General features: G+C 35.8%; 1 protein-coding gene across 5 annotated transcripts in view; it reads left to right on the forward strand.

The window, feature by feature from the left end:
- The window catches only part of LOC120538384 (tropomyosin alpha-3 chain), a 64,713-nt gene extending 47,896 nt beyond the window's left edge, over window positions 1-16,817 (forward strand). For 4 of the 5 annotated variants that reach the window (XM_039767903.1, XM_039767885.1, XM_039767919.1 and 1 more), the window contains 4 exons: window positions 1,392-1,454; window positions 2,238-2,307; window positions 6,095-6,173; window positions 7,186-7,532. In XM_039767903.1, the coding sequence (XP_039623837.1) occupies window positions 1,392-1,454; window positions 2,238-2,307; window positions 6,095-6,173; window positions 7,186-7,189 (216 nt within the window). In that variant the 3' untranslated portion in view covers window positions 7,190-7,532. Of the gene's footprint in view, window positions 1-1,391; window positions 1,455-2,237; window positions 2,308-6,094; window positions 6,174-7,185; window positions 7,533-15,760 lie in introns of those variants that run through there. The other variant, XM_039767893.1, reaches the window with a different exon arrangement.
- Window positions 16,818-20,080: the final 3,263 nt, after the last annotated feature.

Below are 20,080 nucleotides of genomic sequence, written 5' to 3' on the forward strand. Positions count from 1 at the left end.
CCTGTTCCTTAATGTTTTAGGCAGTGGAAATTGTAATTTGGAAGTATTTGTGTATTTTTTATATTCCCATGCTTTTTTAAGAATATTTTTATTTTGAAGTTATTACTAATTTAAAGTTTAGCCTAGTTGTCTGTATTTGCCACTTCCACTATTTGTTTTTCAGTATTCTTAATATAAATAGTGGTTCTGTATTAAAGTGTGGTAAACGGGTTTAATTTTAAATCCAACATGAGTTAATTTCTTTTCACTTTAATATTTAGTGAAACCATCAGCCTTAACCTGTTCCTATAATTAACAGTACATTTTATCACTATTGGAGATATGAACATAACACAGAATGAGTAAAGTAACTACCTTACTATTACACTAGACAGTAACATGTTCAAATAATAATAAACCAACAATAATACTGAGTATTAGCTTTTTTTTTTTTTTTTAAAAGCACATTTGATGGATTTTTACAAGTTATCCTATGTAGCAAAAACTTCCAGTTTGGTTAAAGAAGGAGTTAGCAAAGAAGGGCTCATGAACTTGGAGCTATAGCGCCTATTTAGGGAGTAGTCCCTACACTTTTTGAAGTTTTATTAATTTTATTGCAATCCATACAAATCAATTTTTTACAAAAAGTAAAATTGAGTTAAGAACAAATCGATCCCCATGGAAAATGGATACAGTGTTTTTGAAATGTTAATATCCGATTTATTTAGAGTGTTCTGGTTTCTCTCCCACTTTCTGAAAGAGTCGTTGATTAATTTAAGTGATACTTCCAGATTGCCTCTGTATGATTATGGGTGAGTGTATGATTGAGCTCTGTAATAGACGGATTCCTTGTCCAGAGATGGTTCTTGTCTTGCTTCCCGTGATGCCAGGGAAAGGTCCACCATCCTTCATGACCCTGATTTGGATGAAATGGATTTGAAAATTTGTTGGGCAATGTTTTCATAACATTGTGACCTATATAAATTCTTAACTTGTTAAATCTTTGTCAAAATATGTTAGAATTAGCTATTTCAGAGAATGAAAAACATTGGAATCTGTCTATTAAGGTAATACCATTGTTAACTTGTAGAATGTTACAAATATTGGTTTTAGGGTTTGGTAGATGGTGGTATGAGAATATTGACCATGGTGGTACCTGCTTTAGCTGTTTCAGCCTTTATGGAATGATTTTTTTTAAATGGCATTTGTTTATATTTCAGTAGTTTGCATAAGTTGGGGGGTGGGGAGTGAAAGTCTTGCAGCATGTAGTCTGATTATGTATAAATATTCAGCATGACTCAATGAAGGTGACTGCTTGGTAAGAGTGCATCTTAAGTTGCGAAACATTAATTATGCCTTTGTTAAAGACTAGCAGTGGTACATTTTAATGTTTTTTTTTCCCCATTTAATAGTATTCTCAGAAGGAAGACAAATATGAGGAGGAAATTAAGATCCTGACAGACAAATTAAAAGAGGTATGATTTAAGCTGTTTGGTGGTATTTTTTTAACAATGGGGAGATGGTAGATATTAGACATCTGGGAGGAGGATTTAATTAGTTAGTTGGCATTTTCATGTGAAGTAGTAATTTTTTGTATGTGAAAGTGTTTCAAGCTTCATATTTCTTGCATGTATAAGAAGTACTTAAATTTGCATATTTCTGTGGTTATAAACTGGCAAATTGCCAGTTGTATTACCACAATAATCAGGAAAGTACGGGTTTTTCTATTTAAGGTAATTAAGAAGTAGTAACAAAGTTTGTTTAAATAAAACTATTTTTAATTCCTTTGTTTGGCATTTGTCTCAGAATATAAGATTAATGCTTGTGTGAATATTTCAAATTCAGTGTTTTTATATTTAATTGGATTAAGTAGGTTTGGGATTGTGTATGAGAATTTTGTTTTTAAAGAGAACTAAAAAAAGGGATTCTCTGCTTTAAATAGACTTTTTTTCTCAGTATGAGAGCACATCAGTGTTTTAATGTCAAAACACTCACAATCCTACCATCTTTTTCAAACATTATTGGTGATAGACCTTTCCATTCCATTTTGACTCTGCTGCATATAAAGCCCAAAATAAATGTTTCAGCCTTCACCTAATGGTTTTGAATTGTTTGTTTTAGCTAATAAAGCAGCAATTTTCTGGGTGGCAAGCATAATAGGTTGTGGTTCATACCATGTAAACCTTACATTTTGCCTTTTTATTACCTACATTAATTTCTAGTAATCTACAGGCTTTACATATTTTGCTTTTATTTAGGCTGAAACTCGTGCCGAGTTTGCTGAAAGATCAGTTGCTAAACTGGAGAAAACTATTGACGACTTGGAAGGTACGTTCAAAATGTATTTGTTTATACAGAGTCTCGGAGTGAATTTAAGTTGAAGTTATAGGAAGTGTTCCCCTTGACAGTAAAACCACAAAAGAATCATGTAACAAATATGACATGCTTAAAAAATTAATTCTTAAGATGCTTAACGTCTTGAGTTCTTATGGTGGCATGGAAAAAGTAGGAAAACAATCAGCAGGTATTAAAACATGGCCAAAATAAACCTCTGAGCCTATTGTACCATAGTGTTGATTTAAGGTTCCTCCTGTTGATTGTGGTAGTACTATGGTCTTGGCATGAAATATGTCTTTGGAGATGGCATTTTCTTCACTGATGTCCTGTAGCAAGGACAAGAAAGGTTACTTAGTTATAGCTGGCTTTCCAGTAAGTTTATTATCTTCAGTTACAAGAAGCTTTTGTTTCAAGATGCCAGTTAAAAATGAAGCAGATAATATTTATAAACATTTAGGACATTCTCAGTTCGAACTTTTATAGTACATGTCAAGTCTAGCCGACAGTACTTAAAATTACTATTCCTTAGTCAATGGGACAGAATTTTCCCCTCTGGTTGGTTTATTTAGTGACCGCATCTGCATTTTATGCCACTTTATCAGTTTATCACTTATGAGTGCACAATTAGTTACTAATGAGGCGACATTGGGAATTTTATTTACCTTGTATTCTATACCTAAAAAAAATTTGAGACCATTGTCATACTAGTGGTGGTTTTGTTGTTCTGGAATTAATGACTACACTTTGTAATACAGAATACGCATGGGTTTACTATAAAAATAGAAATACTATTCATTTTAATGTTTAGCCAAGGGCCAGGTTTGAAAATTCATGTAAAATTTTGCTACAAATAAAGATAAAAGTAGAATCTATGCTGTGTGTGGGAACAATGGAACTCCAGCAATTTAGCAGTTGTCTGTTATTCTGGTGCTGTGTACACTGGTAAGTACCCCTGTTTCCCCTATGAGGTGAATGTCCATTTGCTTTTGTCCTAACTTGCTCTCCTGTACTGCCAAATATGGCTTGTCTACCATCTCTTTGTCTTATGCAACTCTGATAAGTAGATCTACAACAACAGAGGTTACACTGACTTTTTTATGATTACCCTGCCATGCTGTGTTCTTGTAATTCCCAAAGTTTAGTCACGCTTGAATGTATATTAAAGTAGGGTTGTCACAGTAATTTTCTGGAAATAAAATGTCTATCCACATTCAGGATTGTAGAGCCTTAATTATAAATTACTTTAGTTTCCTGAGTGGTACGCTCTGGTTTCTTAATTCTAGGTGGGTTTCATATTTGTTAATTTTAGCACAAAGAATTGCATCTCCCAGTGCCGATTTGTTCCTGTTTCAGTATTATTTACTACAAAGTAGCCTAACACCCTATAAAGCCAAGTACAGTATACGTGTTGCAATTAATGGACATTAGTTCAGTCTCTTTCTCACTTCTACCAGCTCAGTTATTTAGAATTTGAGTATAACTTTGTGTGAGGACTCATACAAACAGAATTATGATTTTAATAATACAGAAACTATTCATGAATGAAGGGACGAGTTGCTCCTAAGGTTCTGAGCAACTTGTTTAATCTGCCTCATTGGAATAATTGAAGTCCATAGTTTAATACCACAAAATTGTGTAGAAGTATTTTTCTCTTTAGCTTTTCTGTCTTTACATGTCTGCAGAAGATCCTCTTTTGTTGTCTCCCATAAGAATTAATAGCTGCAGGTAATTACTTGTCAGATAGTTCTTCAAAGAATCTAAATGCATTTTATATAGAACCTTTCAATTAAAAACACCATCCCACATCTTCTCTATTACTGTTTTTTGTAATCTGAAACCTGTTAAGGGGCTTGTTTAGAGTTGCACAGTGAGCTGGAGGCAAGGTTTGGACTAGCAACTTTGTGGTTTACAGCCAAATATCATAACTAAAAGCTAGACATGTTTAATTCTCATTTTAGTAATATTCAGGAAAACAAACTTGTCTTTTGACTATATTCTCAATGTATTTTTATATGTAGTAGTGTTCAGTAGAAGTCACATTTCTGTTTTATGTCATATACCTATCTTTCCTCCTTGTTGGTGTATGTAATTCAAGAAATCATGACTCTGTCCCCATTAAGTTTTTACTAGTAAACCCACACTTGCAAAACTAATGGCCAGCACCTTTATTTGTATAAAATGTTTATATCCCTTGTGCAGATGAAACATTAAACAAAAAATGGTGAATAAGCAAACCTGTTGTCACCATACATGAGTCACAATTAACAGGTGTTTTAGCTGTAGAAAAGACTAAATATTAAAGCACTTCCTTTGACGTCTCTTTGAATGGTACTATTTAAATAACTTGTAGATCTAAAGGTGGTAAGATCATTCTATGTATACTGCTTCAGGCTCTTTTCTCGGAGTAAATGCACAAGCGGGTAGGAAGGAGACATTGACAGCTGTACTAACACCTGGTATTCTAGAGAAATGGGAGTTGGAATGTGTCTTGTTTCTGTAGCCTCTTTCATTTTCTTTGTGTTTCTAAAATCTAATTATTAGCTTTGTTTTTAAAAGGTAAATTTTACTTTTAAGTAAGCTTGCTGAAACTTACCAAGCAAAGGCTGTAACACTGGACGTTTTGTTTGTGGCCTGGATTTATCTCCCAAAAGTGGTAAACTTAAAATATAGTACAGTATTTTGTGTCAATGTTAAATAAACTAGAGCTTAGTATTGTATCTCCTTGTGTGTGGGTTTATTAGGTGTTTTTTGCAACTTAGAAATTTTTCATATTTACAGATTTATTGGAGGATTCTTCCTAAAGAGAGAATTGTACAAAACATGTAAAACAATGTACTAAAATCATTTATGAAACAAATGCTAACTTGATTTTAATATATCCGTTTTGGTAACAGGAATGTACAGGATGTGTTTATAAGGTTTGTTAAGAGTAACCTGGTTTAAGTTCAAGTAGAGAAAGTATAGCTGATATTTTTAAAATGTTTTAAGTGTAAATCTTCCAGACATTTTGCAAAAATTCTCAAACATCCGCACATGATTAAGTGTTGCTTTGAGTCTGTGTCGAAATGTGTGCATTTCCTCCATTTCCTTTAAGAACTGTTAACAGGTAAAATGCTTTTTGAAACTATGAAATTCTGTGGTCTCCATGTTCAGTATTTATATTTCCAGCCATTTTGAGTTGAAGTCTTCCATTACATAATCTTTGCAATTTGTGGTCTGTGCCTATGTCTACCAGTTTTGTAGCATGGCATCCTTTCCATCACAGTGTTAGTTTCTCTGTGACTTGCCACAATTTAGTTTCAAGACATAGGATTGTTCTTGTGTACAGTCTTGCCACTGTCAGGAAAATGTGAGGATTAATTGGCAAGTTCTCAGTACTTGGAATATTTAAGACTGCTCAGAATTTATAATGGAGTTGTCTTTTTCTTCCTTGCAATTCCTACTCATAAAATCTGACGTCCAGTATCTGTAGTCATTAAGTCTCATATGCTATCTGACTCAAAGTCAAGTAGTTGTGCTAGTGCTGCTGTTGCATTGTGTCAATGTTTCACTGTTACTGCTGGGTAGTTTATTTTTAAACATTTCTATTTTCTGAAGTTGAAAACTTTTATATATAGATATAGATATAGATATATATATAGATATAGATATAGATATAGATATAGATATAGATATAGATAGAAGAGAGAGTTTGGTACCTTTTTTGAAACACAATTCTATCAACTTTTTTTTTTTTTTTTTTTTCCTTCTACAATTTAAACCTTATATTCTTACCCAGATGAGCTCTATGCCCAGAAACTGAAATATAAGGCAATCAGTGAGGAGCTGGACCATGCTCTCAACGACATGACCTCCATGTAAATACTAGCGCCTGCTTACTCTTAATTTAAATTGCCTGGTTTTTGAGTTCTTGACTGAATTGATTTTAATGACATTCACAACCTAACATCGGTTTGATGTATAATTGTGTTTAGGAGAATGTGTTTTTTATGATTTGTTTTATCAGTACTAACAGTAATCTTAAATTATATATACCACGTACCATGTTTTAGGGTAAATAAGATTCTAATAAATGTATTGAAAGATACATCCCTTATGCTGGAAACTGTCGTCACATTTAACTGAATTTGTCTGAAATATTTTTTTTTTTGATTTTCCACTAATTGCTAATAGCATGCAGCAGTAATGAGGCTGAAATATACCTGTTTCCTTGTAAGCTTAATTTCTTGTGTTCATTTTTGTTTTTGTATTTTAAACACTGAACTACTCGCACACAATTGCATCAGGCGAAAGTATTTTGTCAAGTAGTTTTGTTCAATTCATTAATTCTGCCACTTCTGCTGTGCAAGTCAAGAATTATTTTTGTAATAAGACTATTAAGATGTTTTAAAAACAAAAGATGTATGCCTATTATGGCGCAGGTTACAGTTTTTTGCAAACTGAGTTTTATCTTTAATTTTAATAAGGCTAAACTATACATAACACCAGGTGGATCTGGTGTTTAAATATAAAAGAAGCCATTTTCTCAGTTTTGCTATTTTAGTTGCATATATAATAATTGGGTCATGCTGCACCTTTTTAAATTATTGAAATAACCTGCATTGTTTTTTTTTTTTTATTATTAAAGCAAGTTGTACTTGACTTGTGTCAGTTAAGTGGCTTTTTGCACTGTCTTTTGCTGTATAAATTGTTAGCTTCTTTTAGTAATATTTTTACAAAGCTGTGCATTTTTTTTTTTTTTTTCAAACACTGTTTTGACCACAGCACTTTTTATGTTGTAGCGTCTGTTGACTTTTGCTTTCTGAATGTTTGCAATTTTATTCTTCTTTCATTATGTTCTTATTTTGATCTCACTTTATTTCCAAACAGATGAACTGTCCTGTGCATCTCTGCGATCTGTTTTGGGATGTGCCTGCTTGTATCAACTTCTACCAACCTGTCCTTCCTTCCATCTTTCTTTCTTTGTCTGTCTTTTGCCTTCATGCCTTCTGTTGTCATCTAAAGAAAGACAATTACCAGCTTGGTCTTTTATTTATTACATTTTTATTTCACAATGCAGTTGTCTGCTGTCTGAGTATCATCTTGTTAAATTTCAATACTGTGACGTTTATTGTATAAATGTAAATGAAGTCTGACAAGTGTGCCTATTCTGTCTCATTTTCTGCAGAAAATTTAAGTAAATGTCCTTTGCTATTAAAGTTCTTGGAATCTTTTCAGTCGCCAGTTATTGTAATTTATTGCATCAGTTTTTATTGTTCAAAACATGACCCCAATAGAGAACAGACTTAAGATTGCTGTTACTTTTTATAACTTTGTCCTAAAGGAGAAACCTATGGAAACAGTAAAGCACAATCGAGGTTAGGTAGATTTGGGTCTGCAATTTCCAGAGGCGAAGCTGGTGATTTTATCAAAATTGATGGCTCCCTCACTGTTAAAAGCAGGCAGATTCTACTCCATTATGTCCTCAGAAAGGCATCTGATCAGTCCCAGCTTCATTCTACAACATGACAATGACCCCAAGAACACCTCCAAAATCATAAAAAGCCATCTGCAGCAACATGTGGTATGGTTGCCACAGAGCCCTGATCTTGACATCATTGAGCCAGCCATTACTTGCAGAGGCACAAGCAAGTTAGGGTGACAAAGCCTGCTGTAGAACTGTGGTAAGGCCATCCAAGTACCTTCAGAAACTCCATACTAGTGTACCTAAGAGAATTGTTCCTGTTTTCAAGCCAAAGGGTGGTCTCCCCAAATTTCGTTTTGTTCTGTTTACTGCTCTTTCTAGGTAGATTGATCTATTCATGGCGGTATTTTTAAAAAGTATTACTGAGAGTTTTGCACAGTGTTATATATACAGTAAATAATTTATATAGTCATATTTTTTTTTTAAATATAGAGCAATATAGCAGCACAAATGAAGTTCTAGTGGTATTCCAGTTTTGTCTCTAAATACTGCAGCACCCTCTCTGGATTCCATTAGTATATCCGGTTTACTCTTGTATTCCAAACCATAATGGGAACTTTCTTATGGTTCTTATTGTGCAAGCTAGGATCATTTACTAGCAATGTGTCATCCTCAATATTTTCTCCTATGCATCTGTTACAATTGGATTAATTATAAACACAAACTCATTGCATTATTAAATTCACAAGGGCATGTGTGAAAATGGATGGATGTTTAAGAGCCTGCACCTCGGTCAATCCACCATGTTTAGTATGTACTTGAAAAAACCTCAGTGGTGAACCCTTGGCCCCGTATGCACTCTAAAATTAGCATTCAGTAGTCCAGAATGTGTTTAGTTCATGCATAAGTGTAGGGAAAGAACCATTTAAGAATTTGATTCCAGGTTAGTATTCAACAAATCAAGCAGTGCCTCAGAGTCGAGTGGTTGGAATAAACAATACGTTGAAAAGGGGGCATTGTATCCATGTGCTTTATGAAATTAGATGCATAGAACCTTAATAAAATGAGCTAGAAAAAAAATCTGGCACTGGTATGTTTACAACTTTGTTGATTCTGAAATTCACCCTGTCAGGACTGGTGGTCATTATCTTAAATGTACAAATGTAGTAGTTGTGGTAAAAAAAAAAATCTCTCTCTCTCTCTCTCTCTCTCTCTCTCTCTCTCTCTCTCTCTCTCTCTCTCTCTCTCTCTCTCTCTCTCTCTCTCTCTCTCTCTCTCTCTCTCTCTCTCTCTCTCTCTCTCTCTCTCTCTCTCTCTCTCTCTCTCTCCTGCCTGCCTGCCTTAATGTTTCCCACCTCATGCAATATTAACAGTGACTATTGAACTTTTGATGTTAGATTGGAGATGTTTTATAGTGAACCACACTATTTAAAATGCCTTAATGTGTGGAGGCTAGTGTGAATAACTGTCTTGCCTCAACTTATGTCTCTTTCTTCAAGAATGTGCAGGAGTATTTAGATATCCTTAAGTTAGTCTGCAATATGCACTTAAAACGCATCTGAATTGTTTGGTGGAGCAGAAGGGCAGGTGAATCAATAAAAATATCTTTGGCCCAAACCTTCTGGAAGCCACTGTACGTTTTGGCCATAAACTATACATAAATCACAGTATTTTTCCCTACTGAAAGGGGAGGTGTTTCAAAGGGAGAAGTAATATTGCCTTATTTTATTTATTAACAATCCAGCAATAGCTCTAAATCTTTTGTCCTTGGTGTGTTTTGGAACTCAATATGAGCCAGAGGTAGACTGGAGGTCACTGTAGCTTTGGCTTTTGCCATGATTTTAGAAGGAATCCCATGATCTGGCCATTAGAGATATTGTACTTTATTTTGCTGAGCTGTATGTATTCCACTTGTCAATGTCCAAGTTCCCAGTACTCAAAGTGGTTATTTTTATTTTAACACTTGCAGTAGTGATGTACTGTATATGCGTAAGGCTGCAACATACAGTGCATCCGGAAAGTATTCACAGCTCATCACTTTTTCAACATTTTATGTTACTGCCTTATTCCAAAATGGATTAAATAAATTTTTTCCTCAGAATTCTACACACAACTCCCCATAATGACAACATGAAAAAAGTTTACTTGAGATTTTTGCAAATTTATTAAAAATAAAAAAATTTGAGAAAGCACATGTACATAAGTATTCACAGCCTTTGCCAATCAGGCCTGTATGGTAGAGTGGCCAGACGGAAGCCACTCCTTAGTAAAAGGCACATGGCAGCCCGCCGGGAGTTTGCCAAAAGGCACCTGAAGGACTCTCAGATCATGAGAAACAAAATTCTCTGGTCTGATGAGACAAAGATTGAACTCTTTGGTGTGAATGCCAGGCGTCACTTTTGGAGGAAACCAGGCACTGCTCATCACCAGGCCAATACCATCCCTACAGTAAAGCATGGTGGTGGCAGCATCATGCTGTGGGGATGTTTTTCAGTGGCAGGAACTGGAAGACTAGCCAAGATAATGGGAAAAATAACTGCAGCAATGTACAGAGACCTCCTGGATGAAAACCTGCTCCAGAGCGCTCTTGACCTCAGACTGGGGCGACGGTTCATCTTTCAGCAGGACAACGACCCTAAGCACACAGCCAAGATATCAAAGCAGTGGCTTCAGGACAACTCTGTGAATGTCCTTGAGTGGCCCAGCCAGAGCCCAGACTTGAATCCGATTGAACATCTCTGGAGAGATCTTAAAATGACTGTGCACCAACGCTTCCCATCTAACCTGATGGAGCTTGAGAGGCGCTGCAAAGAGGAATGGGCGAAACTGGCCAAGGATAGGTGTGCCAAGCTTGTGGCATCATATTCAAAAAGGCTTGAGGCTGCAATTGCTGCAAAAGGTGCATCGACAAAGTATTGAGCAAAGGCTGTGAATACTTATGTACATGTGATTTCTCAGTTTTATTTTTAATAAATTTACAAAAACCTCAAACTTTTTTCACATTCTCATTATGGGTTGTTGTGTGTAGAATTCTGAGAAAAAAAAATGAATTTAATCCATTTTGGAATTAGGCTGTAACATAACAAAATGTGGAAAAAGTGATGCACTGTATATGGCATTGAAACAAATAAGCAGATATTAGAGGACTAACTTCATTCATGTATAAAATCACTTATCCTAAAAGTATAAAGGAAATGTGGTGCATACTACCAACATTCACAGAACTTTTTTTTTTTTATTTTATATATCTATATCTATATATATCTATATATATATCTATATATCTCCCTTAAAAGACTATGTTCCATTTATGTGGAATATACTTTACAAATTCTATAACTCTGTGATTGCCAGTGTGATTTTTCTATACAGTGGGTTGATGAGCTAGTAACATCACTTCAAGAGAGGTCCCCCAAATCAGCAAGCTAATTTTAAAGGGCAGTTATGGAATACTCTCTACCATCTAATAGTGATAGCTACGAACAAGGAAATTATAAACATCTGATGGTTATTATGAACAATTTTACACATCTTAATAATACTTTATTGAAGCTATTACTGCCAAATAGGAAGTTTTCTTTCTCTCTCTGTCATTTTGGTATATATTTGAGAGGGGTTTATTGTTTTTCGTAATATTTATTGGACATCTGTAAAAAGCCAGATTTCCCTCTGTCTATTGATCATTCTCTATCAAGCCATTAACTGATTTTTCTTGATCTGTGCTCTTTAATGGTAAAACCAAAACAAACAAATGTGGTTTATCTGGTTTTCTATAATACTGGCTGGCTGCAACATAAATACATTGTCTTCTTGCATTTGAAAGGTTTTTTAAATATCTTAATGGCAATGCATTTGCACTTGGTGCCAAGTGCCTCCTGTAATTTTGTTCTGGAAGTAGGGAATCTGTCTAAAACAGTACTTCCTAAATTAAAATTAGGCCTTCAGGTGCCAGCATTAAAACCAGATTAGGAAAGGGTGGTCAAGAAATTAATTTTGTAAATATAGACAAATTGCTTAGGATATTGATAGACTAAGACATCTGAGTGCTTATAGCAACATGAAGGTGTCCCTTTGTTGACAAATACAATCCTTCGTCCTGAAGGCAGAAGTGCTGGATGGAAGATGTGGTGGAAGTAAGTTATTTTAAGCACAGGTGCTACACTACAAGCCTATAAGACAAAAATGGAAACTACAGAAAACATTACTGCAGTTGAACCACTGTTCAGCTTTTGGCAATATATAGTACTTAAAATAAACATAGTCTAGTTAATGTTTGTGGTTAAGTATTACTGTAATTAGGATGTGTTTTGAGTCATTCTGTAATACTTTTTCAAGCGCCTAATCACAATATTTGTGGCTCATGAATCCTAGAAAAGCAATATCAGCTTGTCCTATTTTACAAGCTGATTAAACCAGAGATCTCCATAATTTTAGTCCAGTAGCCACATCCTGAACAAGGATTAAATAGTATGTACTTTCATCCTGTGTAGCACAATGGTGCAGTGGTTAGCACTTCAGATAGTGTTCTGCATTCACATCCAACACCCAGATATTACCTGTGTGGAACTTGCATGTTTTCCCCTCTGTGTCTGCATTGCAGATCCCTTGGATGTTACATTAGGGAGGGCTAACAATAGACTGGCACCCAGAGTGAATCCTACTTTCCACCCAGTACTCTCAGACTTAAGCAGGCTTGAGAATGTCTGTGTATTATGTTTGATTTCAAAAAAGCAAAATTATTTGCTGTAGCAGTAACTTAGAACCTAGTTACGGAGAAAAGCAAAGTGCAGAAAACTGCGTTTCAGAGCTATACACACATCATACTTGGTTTACATGTAAATGTAGAATTTTCCATTAAGAAATGTTGTCCCTTTTTCTAGTTTGCCGAATAAAATGCGGAAGGATAAAGATGGGAATGATGGGAGGAGGCATAATACTATATGATGATGGTGTGAAAAAAAAAAAAACCACAAATGCCAGTAGAACATCTTAGAAGACCATTCTATGCTCAAGGAACATGTCATTTCACTTATATAAAAGTAACATTTTATAAATGTCAGCCTATGCTGGGAGCATGGAACACAGTTGTCATTTATTAAAAAATCTCACATAAGGCCAAATTAGGCTTTCCCATTGCTTTTATGCTTTGTCCAAGTAGGTAAGGAAAGTGCATTTTTATAAGACACTAGTCTTAAAACAGACAGGAGAGACACGAAAAGTACCTGTCAGAAGTATTGACAGCGTTAACCATTCTACTTTGTCATTTGTGCAACTGTTGGTGCTTTTAATAATCTGCATTTCCCTCCTTTGTTGAGATAAGTTTGAACAAGTGACTTTAAACAGAGATAGAGAAGAGCCTGAGTCCCATAATCGAAATGTTAAAGAGTTTATTCCCAACCACAAAAATAACAAGTAGAAATGTGTCCAACATCTAAAACTGTCTTATGTTGTTCCCAGAGGCAAGTATTTTGCTTGTACTTTGAATGAAGCATTTTTGTGGACTGAAGTTTTAATATCTATTTTACGTTATGCTGGGGGAAACTTTTGGTATTTGGTTAGTGGTTTTCTTTTGGTTTTTTAGAATGTTTTTTGCACGCTTAACTCCTATAAATTTGTCTTCCAGTCATCTGCATGGTATCTCGACTATTGAACTTCATACCACTGAGAAGCGTACATTTAACTCTGTTGTTCAGTGCTGGTATAAAGCCCTAGGCAAGGTTGCGGAAAGGGCTATAGTATGTGCTGTTTGAGTTTCATGCACAGCTCCTGTTTGTGTCCATGGTGCCTATTCAGTATTTTCGACTTTAAGGATCGAGGTACAGTGTCCCCCTCTGTGTCAGAAACACGCACTCCTTAACGTTCATACACACTGCCTCTCAGCAAACTGCTCCCTAGACAGCCACCCATGTCGTCTAATGGATTGACATGTTCTGCAGATGTATCATGTTAACATAGGTTATTGGATCTTTATCTCTTCCATTTCTAGTTGTCCGTTTTTATAATTTGACTCCTTTTGCTCCTCTAGATTTTACTTTAGAAAGCTGTTTGATCTGATATACGGTAGCATTTTATTGAACTAAGTATTTGTACATTTTATTGGTGTTCAAACAGCAAAAATATTAACCAGGGCTTGCAATGTTTCTGTAAAAACAGTACAGAATAAAGCCAATGTAATACTTGTTCAGAGTATCAGGTGTTTGCAGTACACTATATTAATAGTACCTTGATGCCTGATACTGTAAAGTGAAAGTGCCTTGTTGAATTTTTGCTTGCCTGAGTAATTTTTAAACTCCTTTGCACAAAAAAGTCAATCTGAAATATGTCCAGGAATTTCTGTTCCGACTGTTCCTGATTTCTGATATTCATTGATTTGATTAAGGGGCTGTTGTCTTATTCTACTTCTGCATTGTTTTCCCCCATATTTTCTTTAAATTGTAATGCCATCAATACAGAAGAATTCTGTGTCTAGAAATGACAGAAATGTAATAATCTTAGTGCATCAGGGCAGTCAAAACATGTGCCAATGACTGTTGTATAGTTTTGACATCCCCAGCCAAGTAAAAATCAAACTAGTTTATTTTTGCCTTAATTCATAGGGTCAAGTTCAGGTGTTACTTGGCAACCAATGAGCGCTTAGCCAGAAGTACCATGCATTCAATAAACCTGCAACGAAAGGAGGATTCAATGTGTTTTGGACCATATAAACAGAATTAATATTTCTTGTACCATAACAGAATAGGGAAAACATCATGTGGTCAAGATTACAGCTGATCTGTCCGGATCTGTGAAGATTTTGACAGGCACCAGTGCTGTCAGACGGCACATTAATTGGTTGTAAAAATGCAGCCAGATCTGGATACTGGATAAAAATATGAAACTGCTGAAAAGTCTGAACGGAGTTATGTAATGCGTCATTGGCTGCAATTTCTAGTAACGTAACCTGATGTGATGAACATGGCAAGATTCAGCACCTACAGTTAATGTTCTGTGACTAAAAATTATGAAATGTGCTGTCAGTTTTAGATTAAGTTGTGCTTAGAGTACAGCATAGCCTTTAGAGCAGTGGACATTAAAACACAAAGTTAACAGTTCTGTCCCTGTCTCGATCTTGTGCCATGCTTCAGGTTTTTTTTTGGTGTTTTTTTTTTTTTTTTTTTTTTTTTTTTTTTTTTTAAATCCTGTATCCTGATCATAGATGTCCACATAGATGACGGTGTTTGCTACATATGTAGTATGAGGTAGGTTGTGAATAGTGCTTCTTTTTACTTTTGTGCTTGCCATCTTCTGTTACCCATCTTTGTTTATCTGTATTTAAGATAAATCAATATTTCCTTAGGAGAGGTATAGCATGTTGCAGCCTTAATAGTGGGAAGCATGGCAGTAATCCATGCAGGTCTGGTTTGCCAAACAGACTTTTGAGTGTTGGGTGCATAAGCTTTAGGCTTTTAGTTTAATTGCACAGGGTTTATGAAGTATGACCTCTCGTGATTTTTGTTATCTTGTCCTGGTAAAACTTTGTTTTTGCTGCAGTCTACTTATTATGATGTGAAAAGAGATAAAAATATGTATTTGAGTGTGTGTGTGTGTTTATAAATACTGTATGTGTGAATAAGTGTGTGGAATCTTGGGAACTTGATCCACTGTAATATTTTTTTGGATTCTGAATGTGTCTGCTTGGATCTAACATGGCAGTGGTGTGGTATGTTCATGCTGGAAAATGAAATTAAATAGAGGTCAAATTTTAAAATATTTTAATATGTTAGAGCCCAGAAAATACATGGTTTGTGGCAAAACATTTATCTATCTAGATATTATGTTCAAATGCTCATGTTTTATTAATCAAATTCCTTGCTGTTTTTTAAAATTGAGACTTTTCATTGTATGTATTCCATGAAATTGCCAGATGATATAACAACAGTTTAAAAGCAAGGTGTCAAATCTAAAAGGACCCCTGAAATTAGTATTACCATGTAAATCTCCATTTAAATGTATAAGGTTTTTGTATTAACTAATTCAATTTCTTGCTTTGTGTATTTACAGAGAAACTGGCTGTCACCAAAGCAGAAAATGTGAACATGCATGCCATGCTGGACCAGACCCTCCAAGAGCTGCATAGCTTGTAAACTGTTCTCCCTCCCCCACCCCCCACCCCACTTGCATCACTGCAGCTCCCTGAACTGCTACAGCAGCCCCTGCCACCCTTGCTTGTGCCCTGTCCTGTCTGACTTTGCATTCCTGGGGGTTCTGCCTTTGCCACAGTGTGTGAATTTAACAGCTGTTTTCAAGTTTTTATCACAGCTGCCTTGTGGTGATGATGGATCTTCCTGTGTACCATGTTTCTCTTAAGGAGGTTAGATTTTGCACATATTTGAATGCAGAGCTCAAAAGTACAGTGCAACTGGAAAATCCACAAATTATAACTGTGTGCTAAAAATACAGTTTGCTAGTTACCCTTTTTTCAATACTGCATTTTCTTGGAAAACACTGTGAACTAGAAATACTTATCAGCAGCATATTTCTAGAATGTGATGTAGCCAAGGGACCAAATATTACTCTACTGCCAAAATTCCCCTTCCCCCAACCCACCCTCATTCAGGGATCAGAGGTCATGAGGGCAACTCTGAGAGCTGTAGGAATGTCTTAAGTGTGGGAAGAGGCTAATAAAAATAATGCAAAAGGCAGCAATATGCCTGTTTTAATGCTTTATTCTAAAAGGGCAACAAATCCCCCCCACCCCACTCCCCTTTTAATGCCTAATGTGTTGCTGTTTTTACAGATTTTGTATGGTGCTTGTGCCAATAAAAGCAAATAGGTGTCTATAGCCACCCTTAAACTTTAGATGACCGTAATGGTAGTTTTTTGTTTTTTTGAAACATTAATGAGAGTGATAACTTTTGATGATATTTTACATGGATTTCAAAGAATCGAACAAATGGCAATATTCTAAGAAACAAAATGCTATGGTTTCCAGCATTTTAATCTTTCCCTCCAGCAATTGCTGGTAAATAGACTAACAATACTCCAGTTTGGTAACTCCTTTCACTCCCCAGTCAGAGCCATGATCTGTTTGGTTCTGTGTCCATTTCATTTAATGTTTATGCCAATACTCGCTCCGGTGCCTTCCAATACATTCTCAACTGTAGACTTCATCATGGTGTGTGGAAGAAATGTATGCAGATTTCAAGTACTCATGGGAGCATTGTATGAATTGTTATCGAGCTTTGTTGCAGTTGACGCACAAGCTTTTGAATATTTGTAATCGATGAAATCTTAGGTAATGAAATTAAAGACTGTTACTGTTGTGTGCTGCTTAAAATGCAAACGGCATTACACGTGTGTGAAACAATGCATGCGAAAGTGTTCTGCAGGACTCTGAATCGCATGTAGATGGGAGTGTGAACAGACTTAATCTATTCAAACAGGAGTCCCAAAGTGGTTAAAAGGTGCTGTGTTGGTATGAGAGCTTGTATTTTCTCCTCACCACTGGTAGCGAGTTCTGCTCAGTACAGTTTTGGGGCTTATGGCAGCACCTTGTCATTTCTAACAAAATCTTTAAATTCAGCACACGCAGAACGATTCATAGGTAGCATTTGGAATTGAAACATTTCTGTTCTTGTCTGCTTCACCCACAAGAACTGTCCTTACCTGGGTAGCCACTTTAAAGGAAACCTTTTCAGTGCTAAACATGTTTATTTTTGCTGCAAGAATAAAATGAAAGCAGTATCTGAAGCCACTTGGGTGGTTCTGTATGAGATAAGTAGTAAATGTTTTCAGGGATTTAAGTGTTCTTCCATAGGTTAAGTCATTTGGATGAATTTCTGTCAATTTTTGGGTTCCCTAAACTAGCTGTGCAGACTGCTTGCATAGTTAACCAGCACAATAATGTGGTACATGTAAACATGCATTCAGCTTTCTTCCTCAAGTCCTAAAAATGGACTAACACATTAATACAGTTACATAATCTCTTTGCCAATTGAGTTAATTGAACCTTGCCATTTTTATAATTTAGTTGTAAAACACATTTCAAGCACCCTTTGTTTTTTAATGCTTCCATTTAGCGATGCAATTCAGATGTTTACATGCCATACAAATTCAAAGGCAGCTGAAGACCATGTGTGTTGAGTGATATAACATTGGTCATTTTCTAAGTAACTTTATGATAGAGGTGCTTAAAGGACACTGGCTTGCAATATTGTTAAATTCATCTACGGTTAGCAGTACAAGCCATTACTTCTGACTGCATCCACAGAATAAAACCTTCCGCATGTGTGCTGCATTACCTTTCTTCAACACAGCTGTTTACAATCTAAACCATGTTTTTGTTTTATCAAAGAAAATTACGAGTTTGTAACAGATGGTTAATAAGCTCCACATAATACAATTTTATGGCTTTTAGACCTGTATATCTTAAATGTGTAAATATAAATTTTTTTTTTTTTTTGGAGGGTTCTGGTTTAAGTGATGAAATGTTTACTGTTGCAACATTTAAACTTTAATATACACAGTCATTTGTTAAATAAAAGACCATTTCCTCCATGTTTGTAATTGTTCCCTTATTTTATATAACCTCTATTTATTTTTTCACTTAGAGTTTGATGTAGAAGGAGTCTTGCTTTAACTTTGAAAACTAAATACTGTAAATGTTTCAAATTCTGTATGACTCATGTAAACAAATAGGTAGGTTACTTAGAAGCTAAATGCCAAATTGAGCAAAGCTCAGTGGTGCAGCGTATTTAGTGCTACACATGTAACCCAGTTACTGTCCGTGTGGAGTTTTTATATTGTCCCCCCCATCTTTCTGGTTTGGGTTCTGGGGCTTCAGCCCTACTGCAATAATGAACTGAAGTGGGTTTAATGGAATACTGTAATGTATGTTAGACCATTTAGTTTGTAGTGGCGGCTGAGACAAACTTTTGCTACCTTGTTTTCATGCAGAATGGAGACAAAAACTGGTAGAACCCAATAGTGACCAATGCCGGATATTTTTCAAATTGGTTGCGAATATACTTTTGGAGATGAGAGAAAAAAATTTTAATGTCACTCAAGACAGGACTCTTGACCAAAGAATGAGGGGGAGAGGCAGGTTTTTTAAATTCAGAAAGTCATTCCCATGAAGCTCTAGGTTTCCTGTTTTTTGTGTGCGTCAGTTCAAAGACGTTTATGAATACTTTTTAATGGACAACAGATTTCCCATTTATTTAAATTGCTTTAATGTTTTGTAAGATGTGGTCCTCTGAATTGCATCTTCTTTGCTTAAATAGCAGCCAATCAAAAAATGAGATGAAGTATGCCAACAGGTGACAAGCCTAAAACTCTAAACCACGGGTGTCAAACTCCAGGCCTGGAGGGCAACAGTGTGTGCAGGTTCTTTTCTAACTCTCTTCCTAATCAGTGTCCAGTTTTCACTGCTAATTACCTTATTTTCCCTCTATTTTAATAGCCCTGTTTTAAGGATTAAGTCTTCTGAATTGATTCTTTTCTTCACTAAATGACAGCCAAACAGAAATGAGACATGAGACGAGCCAACAGACGGCCAGCTAAACTGGGGCTTCAAACTCCAACCAGTTCCTTAATGAGAAGCTGATTCTTGCTGTTAATTAAACCTGTTATTCAATTCCATGGCTTGTTGCTGCTCTCTTTTTGCCACAACAGACATTTCCAAAACTGTTGATATTCTGTTTTTTTCTAAAAACTCCTAAAATGTTTTGGTAACCTGAGGGATCAACCTTACTGAGACCTTCATCTTTATTTTCAGATTTTGTTTGATGGGTACAAGTGAGCTGGTCATGTCCTGCTTGTTTTTTGTCTCTTTACTGTCCGGCTGCTCATTAAGGAAAAAACAACTAAGGGGCCTGAGTCAAGCTAATTAAAGCTAAGGCTAAATAAGTTAATTAGCATCAAAAACTGGTCACTAATTAAGAAGATGGTTAGAATGAAAACCTACTGCCACTGCAGCACTCCAGGACTGGAGTTCGACACCAGAAACCATGTTCTTAATTAGTGGCAGATTTCCTGTTAAATCCCTTATTCCTTGACGTGTTGCTATCTTGATGTCACAGCAGACATTAGGTGTTTTCATACCCCAGGCACACAGTGTGTTCAGTAACCAATGAGGTCCTGTGCAATATAAGCCACTTTCGTGTGTTGCATTCCCACCGCACAACAGGAACTGTGTAGCCTTTATGCAAAGTGTGTGACGTGTAAAGATAACTGATGTGCTGTACATCACGGCACATCTCGGAGAGGTGGTTATGAAGAGTGAGACGTTGTGAAGTGTGACACAATTGGAGGTTCACACCTTGCTGCTTGGAAGTGACTTCACAGGGTAGATTATTACTTCAGGTCAGTGCATAGGCACTT

The sequence above is a fragment of the Polypterus senegalus genome, chromosome 1, assembly GCF_016835505.1.
Source record: "Polypterus senegalus isolate Bchr_013 chromosome 1, ASM1683550v1, whole genome shotgun sequence".
Classification (NCBI taxonomy): Eukaryota; Metazoa; Chordata; class Cladistia; order Polypteriformes; family Polypteridae; genus Polypterus; species Polypterus senegalus.